Genomic DNA, 15,456 nt, shown 5'->3' on the forward strand with positions numbered 1-15,456 from the left:
GCAGCCTCTGCTTGTCCTTCCAGCAGGCCATTTGTTTGTCTCTGTGCAGTGGGAGTGGACACTGGTACACATGATCTGAGACAGCACACGCCTTCCAGCAGCTCTGTCTCCCTCAGTGGAGATGGTCGGTGTGGGGAGTATCTGGAGCCTAGTGTGCCTTGCCTGAGAAGATAGCTGGACCTTCTTGGGTCTCTGGGCTCTGTGAGCCTCTTTCTGTTTGGCCTCACTAGTGATTTTTGAAACCCCAACTGCAGGTGCTCAGACCTGCAAGGAAACCACAGAGCAGGTGCATAGGACGAGCCCTTTTCCCAAAGAACCGCAACGCCCTGAGCGCACTCAGCCCTGGTTCCTAATGACTCTTGCAGAGAACAGGATCCTGTACTTTGAAGCCAGTGGAGGAACAAACTGGGATCATTTTGGCTCTGGGAAAGAAGATATTTGATCCCCTCGTCCATGAGTACTGGGCAGCAAACACCTACAAACCAACCAAACATACTGGAAGCTGAGGCAGGAGGATCATGTGTTCCAGGCCAGCCTGGACTACATAAAGCCCTGTCTCAGAAAACAAAATGTCAGGAGTGAAGCACCCTGCCCTGCTCTTGGGCAGCTCCTTAGGCCCCTCAGGCTTCTGCCTTGCTCCCTCTCATCTCCCAGGCCTTACTGGTTCCTCTGCCCCAGTTCTCTGTGCTTTAATTCCTCAGAGAGCGCCAGCCCTGCATGTCCCCTCCCCACCCTGATGTCAGTGCTCAGGGAGAACCCAGGAGGCCCCACAGGGAAGATGGCTGAGGAGGAAGTTAAGGCTAGGAAGAAGAGGCTCCTGCAAACAGTCAGGGAGCCACATACACAGCTGTTGGTCTCTGTAAGAGAGGGAGGGGTCCCGGCTTCCAGAGGGAGAAACAGGTGCTTAACCCTGTACCACAAGAAGCCTCTGGAACAGGGAAGCTAAAGGATTATGTTTGCTTCACAACCACACACACTGACACTTCCCCTGATTTGGTGAGATCAGGGAGAGGAAGGACAGTGGCTAAGTCGAAAGTCGGGGAGACTGGTCAGGGCATGACACATTGCGTGAAACTGCAGGGATCTGGAAGGGTTGATGATCTCGGTGTCCCACTGCCAGGTCCTCACTGATTCCTTAGACACGGTGAGTAGGAGCTGAAGAGGGCAGGCATCCCTAAGTCTGCCTGTGGCCCTGGGTGGATGTAGGAGCCATTGTCGTGGAGGGGCCTCTGAGTGTCAAACAGGGCTATGATGGCAGGTGTAACAGCCCCGCTGTCCACAGAGGGACATGTCTTGAGTTGTGCAGTACCCACTGACCACAGACCATAGCTGGATGTAGACACAGCCTAGACCTTGGGGGCTTCCCCAAGGACACCACTTCAGGGGAAGAAAGAATGGGTATCCAGCAAGGGGAGAAGTTACTCTCGGGTCCCTTCAGATGGCCATACATGCTCTGGGGCTGGGAGAGGGTGATGACCCAGGTCACACGATGGGCTGCAGAGTAGGCACAGGGGTGGGCATGCTGAGGAGACTGTCTGTTTTTCCTAGGAGGTGGTATTGGGAGACTGGTCTAGTGTGGCCTCCTCACGTGGACCCAGCCAGAGTTCTCACACATTTGCATCCTTACAATTAGAGAAAATAACACAAGAGCCAAGGAGAGAGCCTTGAACTTTCAAAGCTGAGCCAGATAGTCTGGAGACAATGGCATGTGTGGGCCCTGGACAGAGCGCTCAGGCTTGTGAGGGAGTCTCCTTTGTTTTTTGCCCTTTGAGTCGCCTTTGAGGGCTGATATCAAAGCCTTTTCCTCTCATTTTGTTTGTAGTTTTGTAGCAATGTGTCCAGGCTCAGTCCTCTTCCTGGGAGTGTATCAGTGTCCCCAGGCTAACATGGCTTTTTAAAAATAGCTAACAAAGGGGAATGTTTTTCGGAGACGAAGGCATCCGTACCTTCAGAGAAAAGAGTCACCGCAGGATCCTGCCTGAGTTCTTGCTGGACTTGACATGGTGGCCACAGTGGAGCTAAGCCCCTCCCTCTCCGTAGGTGCCCCCATCTTGCCTTCTCTGCCTCAGAGACCCCATGACAATGATTGCCTATGGACAGTTAACACATGGCTCCTCTCTCTGGCTCATTCCAAGCTCAAATCTTGAGAGCTGGGTCCCAGTCGCATTTCCTGGCACACCACAAAAGAGACCTCTTGCTCGCAGAACCTGAGGTCCAAGCGCCTTAGGTCTGGTCCAGTGGAAGCAGCTTTATGCCTGTGTTTAGACTTCAGGACTTTCTCTCTCACTGATGCTGCCTTTTCCCTTGTATGATGCACAGAGGGCAGGACATGCAAGCTTGAGAACCTGGGCTTCATCTTTACGAAGAGCTGAGCATGGTGATGCTCACCTGAAACCTCAGCCCTGGGGAGACAGAGAGCAGACAGGTGATTTTAAACATGAGACCCCCGCTTCAGCACCCCATGTGCTACAGTTATGGGTGTTCACTCTCACACATGACCAGGATGTCAGATATGTCTATCTGTGGTCTTTTCTTGTTGGAGCCACTTGTTCATGTGGGTTGAAGATCCTTCACTAGGGACTTGAGAATGATTGGCTTTCCTTAAGCTTCAAGAATGGATATTGGGTGCCAGTTGAAGATACAAAGATCACTTCCCCTCTTGTGTCACATCTGAGCTGACAGAGTCACTTGGCCCTCTAGTATTCTGCTGCTAGCCACGACAGCATGACACTCAAAGTGCTTGGAAGTCAAGGGTGGCCTTCAGGTGCTCGCTGCACCTGGGCCAGCTACTACTGCCCTGGTCACAGATGCGCACTGACCTCTACACTGCTCTTCCACGGGGAAGTGTGTCAGGAAGCCCAGATTGCTTCTTCTCTGTAGTTACTCCAGGACACTGTCTGGCTGTATGTTGTTGATACCATAGGAAGCGTGGTATCAACATGGGGTGGGAGAGGAATGAACCACTGCCAAAGTAAACCCAGGGGCTACGCAAGCTCTCTTTGATTTGGCATGCTATTTGTGGACCAGAATACATATTTATTCTTTATTTTCCCCAGTGAAACACAGTGTGCCTTGGGAAGCAGATTAATGCTTGCTTGTTTTTCCGTGCTGTTTTTTATTGTGTACCTGGCAGTAAAAGGATGTTTGAAGCTAGCACAAGGAGGTTGTTTGTTGAACTATGTTTATACCTGAGGGAAAAAAATTAATGTCATGAAATTAATAACTACCATATGGATAGGGATTTTCTTTCTTCCAAGCAAGCAGTTTACAAAAAAAAAAAAAAAAAAAAAAAGCCCTGTTGGTACCTGGAAGAGGTGGTGGAGCCTCAAGTAGTCCTGATCCAGAGTGCAGGTGATGCCTCCGAGCCTGGCAATCTTCTTGGCTTCCTGATGCTGCGTGATGTGTGCAGGCTCATCTCTGTGGTGGAAAGAGCAGGTGCAGGCACAGGCGGCAGCTCCTGTTTTTCTGTGAAATAAACACTGAGGGTCTTGTGATATGCTGAGGGCTCTTCTAGAGACTCAGCAGAACTGTCTTTTCTCCACTGGAGTTTGATTCCTCGGAGGCTGATCATGAAGGCTAACAGAGAGAGATGGATCCCAGGACACACTGGGCCCATTGGGCTGAGAGGTCACAAGAAGAAACAGTAGGGATAAGGCCCAGACTGTGACAAAGGGTGAACCATTGCCAGAGACCCAGGAAGTGATGAGCTGCAGGGCCATCTGAGGGTGGAGAATCCCAGGCAGGAAGCTAGAGGCTCAGTCTGGTGGAGCAGGGTGAGGCAGCTGGAGGCCAGGGTGCCATGTGAGGTGATGCTTTTAGGGAGGTCATCACAGAGGCCCCAGGTCATCACGGTCACTTGGCTAGTGGAGCAGAGTGAGGCCGTGTACCCTGCTAAAGGCACTTCTTTCTCCTTGGCCCCACAACCAGGTGAGGCATCCGGAAACACAGTCCAGGCCCTGGCAGGTGAACATGCCATCTGTTTGTTTTTTTTTTTTTTTCTGGTAAAGTAGAGCAGACAACATACACGAAAGGCATACAACAGAGGGGTGTCTAGGCGCAATCTGGTGGCGAAGGCAGGTATTCCTTTTCAAGGTCCTCTTACTTTATACTGTATCCCTTCCTGAATGTCAAGGGACTCAAGGGCTCTGAGGGGAGGACTACCACGCTCCTCAGAGACACCCACATCTTAATCTTCACCCTAAGGGTGTGTGATTTGGCCTCAGGGACTCTGCGATGGGATGAAAGACATTGTTATGAAGAACTCATCCTGGGTTGTGTGTGGACACCAGATAATCATGAGGGCTCTTTCTGGAAGGAGGCGGTAGGGCTAGATCACAGGAGGAGAAGGAGGAGGATAAATTCCTTACCAGCCTGGGGCTGTATACTGATTCTCTCCAGGGCATCTAGAAAGAATGGGCCTTGCTCACACCCTGACTACAGCCTTGGTTTTCCTGAACTCTGAATGGATGGACTTGGGGTTCTTCAAGCCTGCCGTAATGTGTTAGAGGGGCCCTGGGTTTGACAATGAAGAAGAAGATACTGGTCTCACCATCTGTGTTGTTGAGGACTTTGGATGCTCTAGCCATGATGCACAGAAGACAACCGTGCACGAAGAGGAGAGAACAGAGCTGAGAAGCCAGACAAAACAATTCGAGTGTAGGTGATTCGCTCAGTCTTTTTAATTTGTTTAGGATTTTGTTGCTTTTGTTTTTTTATTTTGTTGTTTTTGAGACAGGATCTCACTATGTAGCCCTGACTGTCCTAGAACTCATTATGTAAACCATTGGCCTCAACCTCACAAAGATCCATTCCCCACCCCCTGCCTCTGGTGCTGGAATTAAAGGAATGAGCCACCACCTCTGGCAACTTGCTCCATCTTGAAGGCCATCTTGTACCTGTACCTGTCTTGGGTCTCCTGAGATGGCCACAGGGTTCTACCCTATGAGCTTAAGTTTTTTTGTGTGCGTGCGCGCATACACATGTGAATGATTTGGGTATTTCGGTGCACATGTGTGTATATATGCAAATATGCACTTTTTGCATGTGCAGGTCAGAGGTCGTCACATTAGTTCTCAGATACATTCCACATTTTGTTTGAGACAAGACTTCTCTGGAATTTTATGACACAGTCCTGGCTGGCTGCCTGCAGGCTCCCAAGGATCCCCTGCCTCCACTTTCCATATTGCCACCACTGAGATTCGCAGGCACACCTTTTCTGGGCGGATACTGGGGATCTGAACTCAGGTCCTTATGGCCTCAGGTAAGCTCTTTGTAGGCTGAGCTGTCCCTCCAGCCCTGTTCCTTCAGTTTCTTTCAAGTTTTTCCCTTACTTGCAACAGAAAAAGTGGGTTGACTGGAGTAATGATTTCGTCTTCTTTTTAATCCCGGTGCACGTCACATGACACCCCTGCAAAGTGCACACCTCGTTTTCACTCCGTTCTGCCTACCCTTGCAGACGTTCCCACCCTAGTGGCCTGGAATGACGCACGGACTTCCCGGTCCAGGAGGGGCTGCAGTGGGCGGTAGTTGTCCACCATTGCCTCTTCTTCCTCGCCACGTCCGGAAAACAAGAGCGTGCGGAATGCTGCCAGCTGGAAAAAGAGGGCAGCCAGAGTGAGCTGAGGCCAGCCTGGGGGCAGACAGGTGCCAGGTGTCCCCTCCCACACTGAATCAGGGGTGTCCCTACGTGACCAACATAACACAGTATAATGGGCCAGTGATCCCAGAAGGTCCGTTAGCAGCACTGTAGCTGCCATCTTGTTGGGACTGGAGAGCCCACAGTCATGACAGAACCCCAGCAGCCCCACAGAAAGGCCACAGAAGGGTGCTGAGGCACAGCCACAAGCACCAACTTGTCAGCCACGGAGTGAGCCACACAGGTAGGGAAGGAGTCCTTTGTGTGCCGTGTGCCATGATATACACCCCCACCCCCCACTGAACTCCTGTGATGAGATGGGCAAGAACTCAGGTCCAAGTTGGTATCACTTTTATTCTTACACGGACGTTCCCAGGCACACTAGCTGCGTGTCATTAGGATAATGGCCACACCTGGACCTCAAGGAAGATGATGTTTGTTAGCCCCATCAACACCCCGAGTGTGATCACGGGGCCCTGTACTCAAGGACTCTCACACAAACGGAAAATCCTTCTAGCCGTTCAGGAACATCTGCAATGTGCCAGTGCGGCTGGGGAGGTGGTTCAGTCAGTAAAGCTCGCCTTGAGTTCGAGCCTCGGGAAGCATGTGAAAAAGGCTGGCGTGGATGGTGTGCTCATACAATCTCAGCTCTCAGGGCTGGGGAGACAGATCCCGGGACTAGTCAGCCAGCCCAGCCTAATGCCTGAGTTTCAGGCTAATGAGAGAGCCTGTCTCCAAACACAAGGTGTGTGGTACCCGAGGTGTGACTTCAGACCTCCACTGCACATGCCAGGGATGTGCCGGAGGATGGAGTCTGGAGATGCCCTGCCACGACACCCTGATGAAGACGGAGGTAAAAATGACCTCCTTCAGAACTGTGACTCGGCTGCAGCGCTCACCTGGCTTGGAGCCACCTCAATGGGCATCTTCTGGATAATCCAGGTGACTGACTCAGCTAGGGGCGGGGTGGTGAGGGAGCCAGGGTAGGTCCAGTAATCCCGGCAGGCAGGCAGCAGAGAAGACGGGTCAAAGGGGCCCACGGCCACCTGTGTACCCTGAGAACAAGAATCACAGCCCTGTCAGGGGTTCCACATAAGAAGGCCAGGAAGAGGTCGAGTGCCTCTCCATCTTCCCATGGCTCTGATGGCCAAACAAGCATGCAGAATAATGGCTACATGGCCACCACTGTCATATGTGGAAACAGAAAGTAAAGATGATTCTTCTTTACAAGATAGGGACTCCTACTAAATCATTATATTTCTCTTTAAAATTATGCCTTTATATATATCTTGGCTGGGAATGTATGTATGTATGTATGTATGGCCCTTTTTGCCATTTATCAAATGTGCAATTTGGGGGTATTAAGGACAGTCACATCATGTAGCCATTACCCACATTTATCTCCAGAACTTTCTCTGCCTCGCTAAACACTGACTCCCATTTTTCCCTGACCTCTGGAAACCACGGTCTACTTTCTGACTCTAAGCCTGGAGACCCATGGACATCAGTGTGTCTCCTTCACGTGGCCCTGACTGGCCTTGAACTCACAGAGATCTGGGATTAAAGACCTGTGCGTCCATAAATGGCTTTTCAGTTGTCTTCGTGCCTGACTTATTTCAATGGACATTGTGTCCTTAGGGTCTACCCGAGGCACAGCAAGTGTTAGAACAACCATTCTTCCTGACTTTCTTTCTCTCCCCACTTTTGCTTGTTTGTTATGGGTTTTTTGTTTTTGTTTTTGGAGATAGGGTTTCTCTACGTAGCCCTGGCTGTCTGGTAACTCACTCCTTGGACCAGACTGACCTTGAACTCAGAGATTTGCTTGCCTCTGCCTCCAGTCTGAGTGCTGGGATTAAAGACACAGGCACAACACCGGGCTGAGACAGGGTCTTATGGAGCCGAGGGTGTCTTCAAAATCTCTATGTTAGGCAAGGATAATTTTGAACTCCTGATCCTCCTGCCTCCACCTCCTGAGTGCTAAGTTGACCTATGTGAGCCAGGATGTTCTGTGTATCCTTCTGTGTTATGGCCTAATGAAAAGCATCCACCATGTGGCTGGCTCATGTTTCATTTGCATTCACCCATGGTGGACACTTGGCCTGCTCCCCCCTTTTGGTTATCTTAAAGAATACTTCCAGAATGGGATGGGGTGGGAGCTGTTTCATGGCTACTTTCAGTTATCAGGGTCTATATCCATATCTGAGATTGCTGGATCAGATGGACATTTTTGTTTTTAATTTAAGGACCCAAAACCATGTGTTTTCAACCGTGGCTGCACTAACCAATCTCTTAGTCTTAAAACAACTGCCTGTCTCCCTCAAGCAGCCTGACTCTAAAACTGTACGTGCTGCGGGACCCTCCCCCACCCAGCCTCGTGTTCTTCTCTCTCTCATAGGGAGCAGGTGGTTGGCCCCACAGCTGCTCACGCTCTCTGCCCTCCTCTTAAGACAGTAGGAGTCAGCTTGGCCTCCGCCTCAGGCCTCGTGTTCACAGTTGATGTTTGCTTGCTTCTTGGGTTTCATAAAGCCTTTCTGAGCTCTCATGGGACGTCACCGTCTGTTTGCTCATTCATGCATGCACACATGCATTTACTAGTGTTTGTCTGAGCCCCTGTGAGCCTAGCTTTGCCTTGGGTGTCAAGGGTACAGATGCAGAAAAGTGAACAGGATTACTTCCTTCTGTGGAGCTCACACAGGGTAAATAAGCATCAGCACTTGGCAATGGGGACTTTGTGATGGAGAAGATTAGCAAATTAGGGGAGGAGGATGAGATGGGAGGCAGTGGGTATTCTGACAGGCATGGTCCCAGAGGCCTAGTGGGGTGACATCTGAGGAAAGACACAGGAAAGGCACCAAGGAACAGTCTGTGACGCATTTCTATCTGTTGCAAATGTCCTGAGGCAGAAGCAGTCCGAGAGGCCTGAGGAACGCCAAGAATGTGGTGTGGTCACAATTAGTGACTGAAGCCCAAAAGCAAAGAGCACTGGAGGGGTGGCTCAGTCAGGACAGAGCTTGCCTGGCAAGCAGGAGGCCCTGAGCTCTACCCTCAGGACACATGTGAAAAAGCTGGGCAGGATGGTGTGTGCTCACGCAATCCCAGCCAGCCTGGGGAAGCAGGGTGTCAGGGATCCTGCTGATTGAGTCCCTAGCTCTAGGGTCCAAGGTCTAGGTCCCAGACCCCAGCTAGCCCATCCTGCCTGAGCAAGGACACTGTATTCTCAGCTGGGGAACCCCAAGGGAGTAGTTGTATAGCTGTAGCAAACCATCCTCACGGAGGGCTTACTGAACAGAGGAGCCAAAGAGCTGGGATTGGAGCCCAAGGCCACCTGACCCCCACCTCCTTCCTCCCTCTCCCATCCTCCCTAGAGCCACCATGCTTCAAGCCTTTTAAAGTCTGACAAGCTCCCCAAGGTAGGAACACTCTTCAAGTCCATCTTAGACAGCTCTGAGTTTAGTGATGCTGCTGGAGACATCCTGTCCTGGGCCACAGCCCTACCCACCCACCCCGTGACAACAGTAGACAAGCCTGTGTGAGCCTTCTGGACTCTTCAGCCACGCCACAGCTGGGCCCGGACCCAACCCACTTACTTAAGACCAACACTGTGCCTATCTCACGTCCATCTGGGTAACAAGGCCCTCATATATCCACTCTCAATATCCAAATCTCATAAATAGGGAAACTGGGGCTCTGAGAGGTTAAGTGACCGGCTCAAAGCCACACAGTTTCCTGGAAGATCCAGGGCCTTGGACCCAGGATATCTTGACTGAGGCTCTCTGCCACACACCCCAATCTCCTAGAAGTCCTAAACTTGCAGATGGAGAGCCACGAACAAGAGGTCCTTGAGTGTCTTCCATTGTTAGCTTGAGGAGCCCTCCAAGACTGGGCCTTTCATGTCTTAAAGTCCTTTTATGTCCTAGAGTCAGTGGGTTATTTTCAGGGCACTTAGCATGATTTGGGCTAGAACTACGTCCCAAACCCCACGTCTCGCCTGTGGTAAGCCCATAGGGAAAAGTAGCTCCAGAACCTTCCAAGGAAGGAAAACAGACCCCTGAGTAAACAACACTCCCCAGCCAGCTCCTTTCTTTCCCAGCCTCGTGGGAGGCAGAGGCCAGCTGGGAAAACAGCCTGCCTTCCAGCTAGCTTTGCTCTGGCTGTGGGCCAGCAAGGAAGAGGCGAGGAGCTGGGCGCCCGCTACCTTGGCCTTGAGGTGTTCCTGAACCGGTGGACAGAACAGTGGGGGTAGGGGATCTGTCTCCATCCCAGGGGGCATCTGAACCTCAACATCAAGAGGAGGCAAGAGGCAGATCAAACATTGAGGAAGGGGCGGCCACGGCTTTCCTGCAGGGCAGCTCTGACCATTGTTAAGACAGGTGGAAGCCTCCTCTGTCCCCATGTCCCTATGTCCAATGGCCACCTTGCTTCCCTCTGCCTCAGAATTCTTTGTTGTGGTACTGAATAAATAAACCTATCCCTTTGGAATTTCCATTTTCCCATCAAAGTCCCTTCTGAGTTCGTCTTAAAGAAAAGTGACACCATTACTCTGTCATTTTCTTAAGACCGCCTAACATACCAAGGCATACAAAGAACGCCCAGCCTCCTTTAGCGTGAACTGGGGCCCTGCCACCAGCTTGGCATCGCCCAGGCTGTGCCTTCCCCTCCCCAGGGCTGCTCTGCCCTTGGTCTCCGTTAAACTCTTTCTCCAGGGTGCGCTGGCCTGTGTTTGCACACGCAGCAGGTAGACACTTCTGTCTGCTTTAACAGACATTATCACTACTGGACATCGTGTCTGAGCAAAGCAAGAATAATTAGGATTCCCTGGGTGGCTGGACTTGGGGGAGTCCCAAGGAATCCAGCACCCTTGCCTCACTGAGGGGGAAATTGGCAGTAATAGGCAGAACGTGTGTCACTCCTCCTCCCAAGACAGGGCTTCAAGTATCCCAGGGATGACCTTGAACTTCTGATTTTCCTGCTTCCACTTCCCAAGAGTGCAGCTGCCTCCTGCTACACCCAGTTTATGTCGGTGCTGGGAGTTGAACCCAGGGCTTCACACATGCTCAGCAGCCTCTCTACCGATTGAGCTACATCTGAGTCCTCTTTCTTGTTTGATTTTGAAGGCTCTCATCCTGTAACCCAGGCTAGATTGGAACTCATTGTGTAGTCCAATTTGGCTTTGAACTTTTGGCAATCCTCTTGTCTCAGCCTTTTCAAGTGCTGGAATTATAGGCATCTGCCACCACTCTCAGGGCTCAGCAGGAAAGCTTCCGAATTCAGTTTGTGACAAGAGCCCTAGGACTGGCCCTTCACTTCTCTTCCTAGGACTTGAGTCTTACTCCTCTGCCAAACTCTTTGAATTTTCCTGAGTTAGTTATTGCTCTGGCAACTTCAGTGCCCGCTTTGCTGGTTTCGTGCTTCTTACCTTGTGTTTCACGTCTGGCAAGAGGTCCACCAGCCTCTGCAGAGTCTCATGCCGGGCCCCGAGCTGCACAGCACAGACACGCAAGCGTTAGCCTGGGAGGCAGCAGACAGTGGAAACACACCTTGCTTCCAGGGGACAGTGTGCAAAAGACTATTCTCTTGTGTTTGTTTGCTTTGTCGTTTTTTCCACATAGCATTTTTATTGATTGATTCTCTGGGAGTTTCACACCATGCATCCCAATCACAATCCTTTCCTGGTCCTTTCATGTCCACTCCCACTTATGATCTCCCTCCCCAAAATAATAATGATGATGATGACGATACAATTTTCTTTGTGTTATCTGTATACTCACCGGAGCATGCTCAGATTCTCAGTGGCCTGCCCCTTAAATAGAACTGAGTCCCTTCTCTCCCACTGCTCCTCTGGAAGCGATCGATTGTGGAGAGCTACTCTTCAGCATCTGTCACACTTCTGAAGCCTACTCTTCAGTGGCTTACTATCTAGACTGTTACTTTGGGGGGTGGGGGTGGGGTTGTCACAGAAGCTTTCCATGTCCTCCCCCCCCCCCCCCCCCCCCCCCCCCCGCAAAAGGCCATTCTTGATGATCAAATGCAGGCATTCTCAGTGGGAGAGTCACGCCCAGCGGACATTACCTTCAGGAACACGCCGATCACCGCCAGCCCATCCTCTCCCACAGCGGCTTCCTTGTAATTTTCATATTTCACAGGATTCCAGTGAACCAAATGGAGCTGAAACAAAGAATGTTAATGTGTCGTAATACGGCAGAAACAGCAGTCACGCCACTCTGTGCAGCACACTCTCGGGTCACAACGATGACATGTCACACTACATTAGGGGCTAGTGGCCACAGGTGCCAAGAGCTTCGCAGCGAGGGAGAAGGTTTGCTTTAGTTTCTCTTCCTGCGGCTGTGGGACAACACCCTAACAGAGGCAACTGAAAAGAGAAAGGGTTTATTTCAGTTCATGTTCAAGGTTACTGTCCCCCGCGGTGGGGAAGTCAAGGTGGCGGGACCTTGCGACACTGGTCACGTCACGCCTGCGACAGCAGGTCACAGCACGCCCACAATCAGAAGAGGGGATCAGTGCGTGCATTTCTCTCCATCACCTCTTCCCACTCTCACAGTCTGGACCTCGCCCCAGGGCGTGTTCCCTCCCACAGTCCAGAAGACTTGTGATGGTTTGCAGGAGAATGTCCCCCACGGGCTCAGGCATTTGGACACTTGGTCCCTAGTGGGTGGTGCTGCTTGGGGAGGTTTAAGAGGGTGTCCTTCTTAGAAGTGGGGAATGTGTCATTGGAGGAGAGTTTAACGACCCTTTCCAATTTGTTCTTGCTGCTTCATGCTTGTGTTTAAAGATGTGAGCTCTCTGTATTTAACAAGTGGTGCTGGCATAACTGGATCTCAACATGTAGAAGAATGAAAATAGACCCGTATCTATCACCATGCACAAAACTCAAGACCAAGTCGATCAAAGACCTCAACATAAAGCCAGCCACACTGAATCTTATAGAAGAGAAAGTGGGAAGTACACTTGAACGCATTGGCACAGGGAACCACTTCCTAAATAGAACCCCAGCAGCACAGACACTGAGAGAAACAATTAATAAATGGGACCTCCTGAAACTGAAAAGCTTCTGTAAAGCAAAGTCAACAAGACAAAACGACAGCTGACAGAATGGGAAAAGATCTTCACTAACCCCACATCAGACAGAGGTCTGATCTCCAAAATATACAAAGAACTTAAGAAATTGGACACCAAAAGATCCAATAAAAATGGAGTACAGACCTAAACAGAGAACTCTCAACAGAGAAATCTAAAATGGCTGAAAGACACTTAAGGAAATGTTCAACATCCTTAGTCATCAGAGAAATGCAAATCAAAACAACTCTGAGATTCCATCTTACACCTGTAAGAATGGCCAAAATCAAAAACACTGATGACAACTTATGCTGGAGAGGTTGTGGGGAAAAGGGAACACTTCTGCATTGCTGGTGTGAATGCAAGCTTGTACAACCTCTTTGGATGTCAGTGTGGCGATTTCTCAGAAAATTAGGAAACAGCCTTCCTCAAGACCCAATAATAGCACTTTTGGGTATATATCCAAAGGATGCTCAATCGTGCCACGATGACATATGCTCAACTATGTTCATAGCAGCTTTGTTTGTCATAGCCAGAACCTGAAAACAACCTAAGTGCCCCTCGACCAGAGAATGGCCAAGGAAAATGTGGTACATTTACACAGTGGAGTACTACACAGCAGAAAAAAATAAGGACAGCTTGAATTTTGCAGGCAAATGGATGGAGCTAGAAAACATTATTTTGAGTGAGGTTACCCAGACCCAGAAGACAACTATCACATGTACTCACTCATAAGTGGTTTTTAAATATTTATTTATTTATTTATTTATATATTATGTATACAATATTCTGTCTGTGTGTATGTCTGCAGGCCAGAAGAGGGCACCAGACCTCATTACAGATGGTTGTGAGCCACCATGTGGTTGCTGGGAATTGAACTCAGGACCTCTGGAAGAGCAGGCAATGCTCTTAACCGCTGAGCCATCTCTCCAGCCCCCATAAGTAGTTTTTAAACATAAAGCAAAGAAAGCCAGACTACAACTCACAATTCCAGAGAACTTAGACAACAATGAGGACACTAAGAGAGACTTACATAGATACAATCTACATGGGAAGTAGAAAGTAGAAAAACACAAGCGCTCCTGAGTAAATTGGGAGCATGGGGACTTTGGGGGAGGACTGAAGGGGGGAGGGGAGAGGCAGGGAGGGGAGCAGAGAAAAATGTAGAGCTCAATGAAAAATGTATAAAAAAAAATGTGAGTTCTCAGCTTCTGCTCCTGTGGTTATGCCTGCCACTTGCTAACATGACCTTTCTGTAACCATAGCCCCCCAAATAAGCCCTTCCTTTTATAATTGACTTGGTCATGGTGGGTTTTTTGGTTTTGTTTTGTTATTGTTTTTGAGACAGGATTTCACTGTGTAGCCCTGGCTGTCTTAGAACTAGCTCTGTAGACCAGGTTGACCTTGAACTCAGAGATCCACACAAGCCTCTGCCTCTGGATACTGGTATTAAAGATGTGTGCCACCAAAGGTGGTGGTCATGGTGTTTTATTGCAGGAACAGAAAACTAAAGAAGATAGAGGTTTTTTTCATAAAGTGAGCATAATCAGAAGAATCCCCTGCCAACTTAACAGTCACCAGTAGCCATCCCAAGTCTTTTGAGTTGGAAAGACAGAAATGAGACTTTTTTCCCCCTGTATCTGTGAGTCACTTGGAACAAGGATCACCAGATAAGACACAGGACTGTCAGCTTTGAATGGTTTCTCAGTGAGGCAAATCCTCAGTATGCTACTGGCACCTGACCTGTCTTTATTTTGGAATTCTCTGCCTTGTGACCTCTGTCTTGTCTTTATTTTGTAATTCTCCCATTTCCCGGATGTGGGATTATGGACTTCACAGGGTGACTTTTTTTTGCAAGAGGATGGGAATGGATGGAGGGAGGGGAGGGAAGAGGGAGGTAGCCTTGACTTCTGGGAACCATGGGCCCTGACTGGAAATTGTACTGTTAAAACTATGCTTCACCTCAGGGAGTCCGAGTATGTATCCAGTTGTTCCTTCTCACCCACAGAGTCTACATCTGTTGAACTAATAACAGATAAACTGTTTGGAATAAAAATGCTGTGTCTGTGCTTTCCTTGATTTCTTTGAAATGAAACAAATAGCATCAGCATGTGGTACTCACAGTGTGCTCATGACCTAGAGGTGAGGATGGTGGACTCAGGATGTGTGTGGGTTCCATGCGAATATGATAGCGTTATCAGAAGGCGTTTCAGAGCCCCTTGGATACAGCAGGGACACATGTGTCCCCTAAGCCCAAGGCTGGGGTAGAGGCATTTTTAACTGTGTCCAACCATGAGTCCTCAGTCAGCAAGCTCTGCCTGTTGCCATCCAGGACTCTGCTGGAAACTCGGGTCCTCACTCCCAGGAAGCATGGATGCTCCTGACATGGGATCTGGAGTCTAGGACCAGCAGGGTGGACTTGCCCAGTCTACTCGAGACTTCCTAGACAGAGCCCTCATTTCCATCAGATATCTCCGCTGAGGGTCTTGGTCTGCAGACCTCTGGCCTCCATTTGTACCGGGCCTGCCTTCCTTCCTCCCTTCTCACCTGCATGTGGTCACAGGGAGGGTCTGGGTGTGAACCAGGGAGGCTGAGAGGGCCCAGGACCTCTCATTTTAAACAACAATGTTTCAACCACAGGGGCCTTCAGTAGACAAGTCTCTGCACAAAAACAAGGTCGCAGCTAGAGAACTGTGAGGAAGGATTACTAATGGATGTGTGGAGGGGGGGGGGGAGAGAGGGAGAGG

At 49.9% G+C, this 15,456-nt stretch overlaps 1 protein-coding gene across 2 annotated transcripts in view; it reads right to left on the reverse strand.

The window, feature by feature from the left end:
- Nucleotides 1-4,655: 4,655 nt before the first annotated feature.
- Ca5a (carbonic anhydrase 5A) overlaps nt 4,656-15,456 on the reverse strand; it is a 25,864-nt gene continuing 15,063 nt past the window's right edge. Inside the window, exons 4-7 of one of the 2 annotated variants that reach the window (XM_050165265.1) lie at nt 11,705-11,800; nt 11,052-11,114; nt 6,535-6,690; nt 4,656-5,591 (exon numbers count right to left, since the gene is read on the reverse strand). In XM_050165265.1, the coding sequence (XP_050021222.1) occupies nt 5,430-5,591; nt 6,535-6,690; nt 11,052-11,114; nt 11,705-11,800 (477 nt within the window). In that variant the 3' untranslated portion in view covers nt 4,656-5,429. The remainder of the gene's footprint in view (nt 5,592-6,534; nt 6,691-11,051; nt 11,115-11,704; nt 11,801-15,456) is intronic. The other variant, XM_050165266.1, reaches the window with a different exon arrangement.

Source organism: Alexandromys fortis, unplaced genomic scaffold (assembly GCF_014885135.2).
Source record: "Alexandromys fortis isolate MF-2015 unplaced genomic scaffold, M_Fortis_MF-2015_v1.1 scaffold_165, whole genome shotgun sequence".
Taxonomy (NCBI): Eukaryota; Metazoa; Chordata; class Mammalia; order Rodentia; family Cricetidae; genus Alexandromys; species Alexandromys fortis.